Source organism: Corvus brachyrhynchos, unplaced genomic scaffold (assembly GCF_000691975.1).
Source record: "Corvus brachyrhynchos isolate BGI_N302 unplaced genomic scaffold, ASM69197v1 scaffold103, whole genome shotgun sequence".
NCBI classification, from domain to species: domain Eukaryota; kingdom Metazoa; phylum Chordata; class Aves; order Passeriformes; family Corvidae; genus Corvus; species Corvus brachyrhynchos.
The window spans coordinates 1,584,904-1,594,155 of NW_008237436.1; the positions used below are offsets into that span (position 1 = coordinate 1,584,904).

The 9,252-nt window shown below is 37.9% G+C and overlaps 1 protein-coding gene across 2 annotated transcripts in view; it reads left to right on the forward strand.

Moving 5' to 3' along the window:
* TRPC4 (transient receptor potential cation channel subfamily C member 4) overlaps positions 1–9,252 on the forward strand; it is a 132,968-nt gene that overhangs the window by 47,557 nt on the left and 76,159 nt on the right. For both annotated transcript variants that reach the window (XM_008631416.2, XM_017731290.1), the window contains exon 2: positions 3,626–4,030. In XM_008631416.2, coding sequence (XP_008629638.1) covers positions 3,653–4,030 — 378 coding nt within the window. In that variant the 5' untranslated portion in view covers positions 3,626–3,652. The remainder of the gene's footprint in view (positions 1–3,625; positions 4,031–9,252) is intronic.

Consider the following 9,252-nt stretch of genomic DNA (forward strand, 5'->3'; position numbering starts at 1 on the left):
AGAGATGGACCAGATGAGGACTTTTGCTCCAAATGGGAAAGGAGAAAACCTCAGTCCCTAGAGATGAACCAGATGAGGACTTTTGCTCCAAACGGGAAAGGAGAAAACCTCAGTCCGTAGAGATGCTCCCAGAGATAGTCCTAACGATGAAGATGATGAAGACCCTTTGCTCCCAGGGAAGGAGAAGGGCCTCTGCTTTTTTGTTTCTGGACGGCTCAACCTTAAAATTGTACCCCAAAAAACTTCAAGATTGGACCCTCGAAAGCAGTTGCGGGAAAAGCTGCAAGTCGGGGGAAAGGACTCACATGCGAGCAGAGACTCCTCTTCCTAAATGGACTGAACGATATTTGGAAGTGGGCGGCTGTCTCGTTGTGATACTGTTTTCATAGCATGAGCAAGAAGAGACTTCTCTTTCTAAATGGACTGAACAAGGTTATTATGGAAGTGGTAAACAGACTGAACATCTTAAGGGTTGTCTTTGAACATTGGCAGTGGGAGAAGGGAGGAAGGTGGGGGGAGGAGGAGAGTTCTGAAGGTGGTATAATTTTTTTTCTTCTTTTAGGTCTGTTAATAAACTTCTTTATATTCTTTCAAGTTTGGTGCCTGTTTTGCATTTCTTCTAATTCTTATCTCACAGCAGATAAACAGTAATGAGTATTTTGGACCAAACCACTACACATGTAAACATAGACTTTTAGTTATGACAAAACTTTATTTATGCACAATTATTTTCAGGAATTAGTGCAGGCAAGAAATAGAGATTACCAGAGGACAGCTAGAAGAATTAAAACGTGTGTTTAATATGTCTCTTCTAAAAGAAACAAGCTAAACTTAGATCTACTTTTCAAGAATCATGAAAAGGTAAACAAAAAAGGTTCCAACAAGTATTTTCCTTATGGCTTACAGTGAAGCAATAAAAGATCTTCATCAGACTTAACATAAAAACTAAGAAACAGAAAACCCCCAAATCATTGTCATGAAATCATGATAGATCCCATCTGTAGGTCACTGTACTCTTCTTCTACCATAAACATCTCTGATGCCCAATTTCATTGATACAGGTTCATTCCTGGTTTGTCTCACAATAAACGGGGAGACGATCTGTTTTTTCCTGTGCTTTCAAGAGATAGGAGCTTTTAGCATTAACCTCCCAATTGCAGTCCCTCAGTTTTCTCCAGGGGTCTTGGGGAACTCTGTACATCGTAAGAAAATGAATAGTATGTGTACGTTGTTATGGGTTAACTTGACACCTGCCTGACAGATATGAAATAGAGCCTGTGGTGAGACCTAAGTCATTGTCAGGTGGCAGCTGGAGTCAGGCAGGACACCCTTCCACATCCAGCACCCAATCTACTTGAGTATGGGAACAGGGAAATGAAACTCTTAAGTGTCTGTGGCTGTCCATAGAATATGGCAATCCACCTTTCTTGTAGATACCTCTTGTGAACTTCTACATTTATGGCTGTTTATTTGAATCTGAACATAAAACTTTTTTCCTTCTTGAATTGTACATGCAGTTTTGAAATGAAAGAATGAAAAGCAAGCTGATAAAATACATTTTTATGTAATGCATTAAGAATGTGATATCTGTTCTGGGGTATAAAGCTATGCAATGGATATGAATATTATTTTACTTAGAGTGAGATTAACAGAACATAATCCACACACTGTGCAACCTCTACTAGCCCAGACTGTAGACTGATACCATCTTGCAGAGAGAACTGGGAAACATCTTGCAAAGGATTGTGATTCCTCAGCTCCTGTATATGGATCTGGAGGAGAGTTCTTTCTCATGTGTCTTGTTTGCTTTTTCCTGCCTGCCTCAAGCCCTGTTGATCTGCTCTGGAAAACAAAGAAAACAACTCAGTAACAGCCTTTGTACATATCTCTCATTGCACTGCTTAAGAAAAGTGGAGCAGATTAATTCCTGTGTTCCTCAGAGTGTTTGGTGACTTTTTTTTTGATGAATTAAAACCTCACAATAATAAAAATATATATTATAGCTTGCTATAGAATCTCACCAGAGATTTTGTTTTAATGACTGAAGAAAGTGGAGGAAAGGGCAGTGGGTTAATGCAACTTGCATTATCATCTGAGAAAATTACAAGAAGCTACAGTTCTTTCTCTAATAAGGTGTACAACCTCTAACTGAACAGCAGAGGGAAATATTTTTTGTGTACCTTGTTTTTTGAGGTAAATGTTTTCTCTTCCCCCTTTTCCCCTTTTTTTTCCCCTTTTTTTTCCCAGGTAGAAGATTGATTTTCTCATGGTTCTTTCTGTTAGAAGGAATTTTTTTTGCAAAGTCCTTGAATACAGTATATGAAATAAAAGCACAGACATTATGTGCTTTACTATATGTAACACTTTGGAGTTGTTTTGTAGCTGCTATGTTTCAGTATTAATTCTAGTTTAGAACCAAGTAGCTCAGAATCAAAACTGTGACTATTATCTACCAGTCCTTGGGAATTTATCTCCTATGGATTTTGTTTTTGCTTTTAGGTTCTGAATTTTAATTTATAAGTTAGTAAGTTCTGATTGGAAGAACATTTTATGTGAATGTTTTTCTAATAGCATCAAAATCTTAGTAGGGAAGCTCACCACTGAACTGTGCAATCTGTGCCTGCCACAGATAAGTCGGGCTATTTAAGTAGCACTAGGAAGATGTAAAAGCTGTATTTAGTTGTCTACACACAATCCTCAGGCAACATATGCGTTGTTGTAGGATGTCAGAGACGATGTCTCCATCGGAATTATCTTTTACCCAGTCGGAGTTGATTTCAGCACAGTTTTTGAATTGCCTTTCCTTGTGGCCTATAAATTCTACATTCTTTGTGTCCATTGTCAGCAATCCATTCTTCTCCCCAGGCTTTGTTAACCTCCCTCTAAGTGTAAGACAACACTTGGACAGTAGTGCCACCTTTAACTTATCTCAGGTTCCTGCTGTAGTGGTTTATCTCACAGTCGATGTTCAAGATATCCACTGATGTATATTTGGAGGATAGAGGGAGGCTTTGGTGGTCATTGGTGGTCACAGATGCCATCTTTCCCATAACTTGGTGTGATCTTTGTTTGACCAGTGATATATGTATTAGCAGTTGCTTCTCTACACAGATTGCTGTAGTGGGAATTTGTTGTCCAGGTGCGCTGACCAGGATGTGCTAACCAGATCTCACCTCTGTCAGACATGGGGTTGTCACCATCCTGTCACTCCCTTCTGTGCTTTTTCCCATGGCAAAGTCTTTCTGTGGACTTTACAGTGTTTGAGGCAGGCAAGTCTACTCTTTAAGTTCCTTGCAGAACTGAATGAAGAAATTAAGGATGAGGCAGAGCTACACTTTTGGTGCAAACTAAGTTGTATCATATCATTTCATGTTTGCCAAAGACTTAAAAAATGCATACAAGCAAGTGGTATTCTGACACGTATGCTTTGACTTGGTAAGTTACAAACAAGCACTGTTTTGGCTTCCACTCTTGCTTACAAGTTCTGTTGGTAAACAACATTTTGTACATGTTTCAACATCACATTTTAGTATGAGTTTTAAGTACTTATATATTGCATATATTAATTTGGTGCACTGTACCCCCAAAACCAGTTACTAAATTGAGCTTTATTTTCATGTTGCAGAGACAAAGTATTAGAATGGCATAAAATATGGCCCAGTTCTACTACAAAAGAAGTGTCAATGCTCCCTACAGAGATCGTATCCCTCTTCGCATCGTACGGGCAGAATCCGAACTGTCTCATTCAGAGAAAGCCTATCTGAACGCCGTGGAGAAAGGAGATTACGCCAGTGTAAAGAAAGCTTTGGAGGAAGCAGAAATTTATTTCAAGATCAATATCAACTGCATTGATCCCCTGGGAAGAACTGCACTCCTTATTGCAATTGAAAATGAGAACCTTGAGCTCATTGAGCTGCTCTTAAGTTTTAATGTGTATGTGGGAGATGCTCTGTTGCATGCCATACGGAAAGAGGTGGTTGGGGCTGTGGAGCTGCTGTTAAATCACAAGAAGCCCAGTGGAGAGAAGCAGGTATGTGCAGGATTTTCTGAGTTTGTAGTATGGTTTAATGTAAAGAGAAGAATCGTGCAGAGGGAGTAAGATAAAGAAAAACAAAACCAACCATCATCCTTGCACACAGTACTTAAAATCAGAAAATAAATTACTTTGATGCTGTATGCATTGTATTTATCTGTGTTTAGACATCACAAAATCAAAAATTGTTTTGAGTCAGAAGGACCTTTAATTATCATCTAGTTCCAACATCCTGCCATTGGCAGAGATATCTTTCCTTAAACAAGGTTGCTCAAAGCCACTTCCAACCTGACCTTGAACACTTCCAGGGTAGGACACCCAGAACTTCTCTGGGCAACCTGATCCTGTGTCTCACCACTCTAATTGTAAAAAATGTCTTCTTCTGTCCATTCTAAACCTACCCCCTTTCAGGTTAAAACTGTTTTGTAAAACTTTTCCTGTCACTACAGGCCTTGGTTAAAAGTCTCTCTTTGTCTTTCCCATAAGCCCCATCTGTATAATGATAACATTATTCCTGCAGATATCACTGGGAAATCTTTAATCATTCAAAGAAGCAAGTAATTCAAAAGAGAGTTGTTAATTCCCTGGTAGTGTTAATATGTAGTCCATTTGAATTAATTATGATGCTCCCATAAAAGTCAGTGAATGTTTTAACCCATCCATGTGGAGGTCATCATATCCCAACTCAGCAAGGCAAAACTTGCAGACATGACCCAGTTGATCAGAACTTCGGTCCTGTCTCAAGTAGTCATCCATCTTATCAAGTACAACTAAAAAGGTGCAAACTCTTCTCCCTTTCTCCCTGGCTTCTCTCAAAGGAAAAAAATCATTACATACAGTCTCATTCATGCTCTGATACCTGCTCTGCTTTCCTTTGAGCTGCCTTGAGACATCTCTAGGAAGTATCTAGCCTCTTGCAAATCTTTCTCATTTTAAGAAAATAGGATAACATAGCCCATAAATTCTGTTATTCCTAGGAGCCTTCCTAGGAAGAAAAACCTTAAAAGTAGTTATACTATTGTATTCTATTTTCATCAATTTCAAACGTCATGTGTTATAGGTACTCTATTAATGTATTTCAGTGAATAGTATGTTGAAATGATTACAGCCCTTTTACAGATAAAGCATACAATATACTTTAATTACAGTATAATGTACTTGACATGGATAGAATTGCAGATAATAGGTAAAAAGAATATTTTTTTCCAATAAAATAACATGAATTCTATGCTTCTTTTTTAAGGAAAGAAAGAATTATACTAGGTCTTTCTGTAAATATGTGTGCCTGCCTTCTCTTCTAGAGAGTAAAAGAAGAGCTCCTGTAAAATGACAACAGATATATATCAGAGAAAAAGACTAGGTTCACGTTTGTCTCATTTCATTGTTCCTCAACTGATAGTGCAGATAAGAATACAATGCATAGGATGCATAGGATGCATAGTGTAGTGTAGTGTAGTGTAGTGTAGTATAGTATAGTATAGTATAGTATAGTATAGTATATCAATGCTGTGTACCAGGACCCTGACGGATCCAGTGCACAGCCCCATCCCAAACCAATTAAATCACCTGTGTGTCCATTATCCAGCCTCTACAGTGGAAGTTGCTGTTTGCAGGGCAGAGTTCATGCCACTTGATGGTAGCCATCCAAAGGTGTGTCTTGTCTCTGGTCTGGCTTCCTGGGCTCCCCTTAGCAATGGAGAAAAATGGAGATCCCTGGAGAGCACCTCGTGCTGTCTTTCTCAATTACTTGTTTTAAGACAGCATAAACCAATTTTTGGCTTTAAGAATCAAGAAATTCACCTTACAATAGCTGCCTAAATTTCAGACTGTGCTTCAGACCTTCAGGATTACTTTTTTGTATGTGCCACAGCTGCTGTAATGAAAACATTTGAATACAAACAGTAAAACTTGTATTAGGTGAGCTTCATGCTATAGCAGACAAAAGATAGGCTTACTTTTTGTGTGAATACTACCATGTTAAATTATCCACAAACTGCATTGCTCCAGTCCAGAGGTTAGTTGTCTGTGGTGAAGCATAAACATGTTTTTCAGTGCCAGACTCCATGCTGGTTGATGTGAAGAGTGCTGCTCCTCCTGCTCTTTTTTGGTTTTCCTGGTTGCATTTGCTGGGAGTCTTACTGTAAAGTGTGAAGAATAATCATGAATCATTTGAACAGAGACATCTCCTTTTGTGTCTGTACAAGGCTAGGTTCGCCCATTGCCACTGCAGGCACTGCTTGCAAGCCAGTGCTTACAAAAATGGCTTTTCAACCAGCAGGTTGCTGACATGTGTTCTCTGCTGTAGGCACTGGGGATCCCAACAACAATTAAGCTTCTATGGGTGTCATGTGTGTAATAATACAGTGGTAATCACACTGGTTCATTTTTACGAACATGGCATGCTGAAGAGAATGTAAATGCCAATGACGTTTTTGCAGTAATGCCACTATGAATTTAATATAATAATAAAGTACCTTCTGGCTGAAAAATCATTCCAATGGGCTAAAGAGATAAAATCTGGATACTCAGAATTATATGCTTTTTACATACTTTTATTACATACTTTTTTTCCTCCTCTAGTTTTTTTTTTTTTATTCAAGTTTCTTTTGAAACTATTTCAAACTACAACTTTACTGTTTTGATTACTGGTATTTGTAAATATTTAACATATTATTTAGACAATGATTCATTTTCAGAGTCAGTGCTTTTAATAACATAGTATCTTTGGCTGTTTGCTTTTCCTTCTTTGTATGAATCTGGTCATGTGTGGTAAAATCCTGGCTCCTTGAAGCTAGTGGGAGTTTTACCATCGATTCAGGGAGGTCAAGATTTCACCCTTTTTGTTGGTTTTTTTTTTTTTTGATCCCTGCTTAAAAGTTTTATTTCTACAGGAGACAGATAATAATAAAAAGAAAAAAACTTGTTAAATACTTTCAAGCACAAAAAACAGTTTCCCAAATACTTCATTAGTGATAAAAGTTATGAACATTCAAATTCTGGGAAAAAACTGATATGATTCACAAGAAAGTGAATTGGCTCTCACTATTTTTTTATATTCATGAGATAATATCCTACGTATGATGCATAGCTAATTTCAGCTTCACCTCATATAATAATGTAGCTATATTTGTAAAACGAAATCATTTTTAAGCATAGAATTTCTTATATAAGTCAACTGCTCATTGTCAATGTCAGAAAGCTAGAAGAAAATGTCCTCTTGTATCAACAGAAAGCTACCATTCTTCAGGACTGCTGACGTATCTTTTAAAAGAACTGGTTGTCCTCCAAAATTCAATTCTTTAAAAATTTAAGTGTTGCAAAAGAAAATGGGGAAAATGTAACAATATGTTAATTCTGACCAAGAATCAGTGCATATAGTTAAAATAATATGGTTTTGCATTTTTTACATGGAAAAGTTTTATAAGCAACATCTCCAAATTAGGAGATGCCACTGAATCTCTATTTACACTTTCTCCTAAAAGAAACAAAAACAAAAACAATAAAAAAAGAAGAAAAACCAAACAAAAAAACCTCCACCAAAACAAAACAAAAACCAACCCCAACCAAAACAAAACCCCAATAAGAAAAAACCCTAGCAAAACTAGTCTGCTGATCATTCAGCTTCAGGGCTCTACCCGATAGCCATATGTGATGTGCTCAGCATTTCAAAGACCCCATAGGTTGCAATGGTTTTAACCTAATTATCAGTATATGGATACATCTGGTGCCACCTGGTGACTACAGATGAGGCATGTATGTTTAACAGTTTTGAATTGTCTTTGAACTCCTTCTGTTACTCAGTTTTTGAGTGAAACTTTTGCACTATACATTAATCGAACTCTGGAAAAGGGGGTTTTTTTGTCACTTGCATTATATTCTTTATATTTTCTATACTTTTTTAGCTGTACCAGCTGCTAGAGCACAAGTAAAAGAGAATAGCACAAATTAATGTGAATGAGTTGAGGAAACTTGTCCAAGTACTTTTAAATTACCATTCTTCAGAGCCATATGTCCTGAGTTATCTGCCAAGTCACTTGTTGCTTACCCTGATGGATAGCTGAATGCCAAATTAAGAGGGGGGAAAAAGTTGTTCTTTTAAATTTAGTGTCTGCAGGAAACATTTTTGTCTTGTTAAATTGGATGCAGCATCCACAGATGGGCTGAGGGTTAGGTAGAATAAAAAAATTATTACCTTTATCTAAATTATAGTGTGCTATACTGCTTAAGGAACCCAGTCATTGATCATTAGCTGGGTGATTGACCATCTAGATTTTCATATATATTCATGGAAGACTGAAGCAGAGGTGTAGCTGCCTTCTAAGGCTGCAAATCACATAAGTGAAGCTGAAATCTCAGTTACTAGACTTGAATCCATGCAGCATTGTATTAGCTGAGAGACTTGCTTTAGGGCTTGGGAACCTGACTGTAGTGTTTACAGCATTGCCTGACTAGCAAAAAAAAGCACATGGCAGTGCTTTTATGCCTTCTGTTCCCTATTACATGTCAGTCTTGGAATACCTGAGGGTATTTTTTATGGGTGGGTGCTCCAGGGATAGATTTCTGCAGATGTGTGAAAAAAAGACTGAACTAATGCCAGACTGGCATTTGCAAACACAAGGGAATTGCTAGAGGAAGGAGAACTTTGGGACAGGGAGGGATCACTGTGATATGTGCCTGGCTCACATACAGAGAAAAGTAGAAATCACTGGCATAGTGCTGGAAGTAGGAAGCTGAAAATCCACATGCTGCAACACTCAGAGCCCTTTTGCTCTCCCAGGACAAGCGGTAAAGTCACATCATAAACTACCATATTCAAATGCCCTGCCTCTACTTACTCTGCCAAAGTCAAGCCAGGAAGCCAGGCTTCAGCTTGTCAACATGTTGGCCTCTAAAAATGCAAGTCCATGGCATATACAACTTTTTTTTGTTGGGTTTCATGGATTTTCCTGGCAATTTCTCAAAGGCCCAAGAAAGGGTGAGTTCATTATGTTGTCTAAATATTTGGGAAAAAATATTTATTAGAAGAGACAAAAACCCAAACCTCTGAAACTTTAAATATAGAGACATTTCTGAAGAACTGAAAGATTCAGCATTTAGGTTGCCATTTTGTCTTCAGACAGACTGTGAGCAACCCTTCCTCATCGATATGTAGGGCCTCTTCAGTATTCTTTCTGGTCAAGGTAGACTTTAGGTATGGTATGTCCTAGCCTTTATCTGTA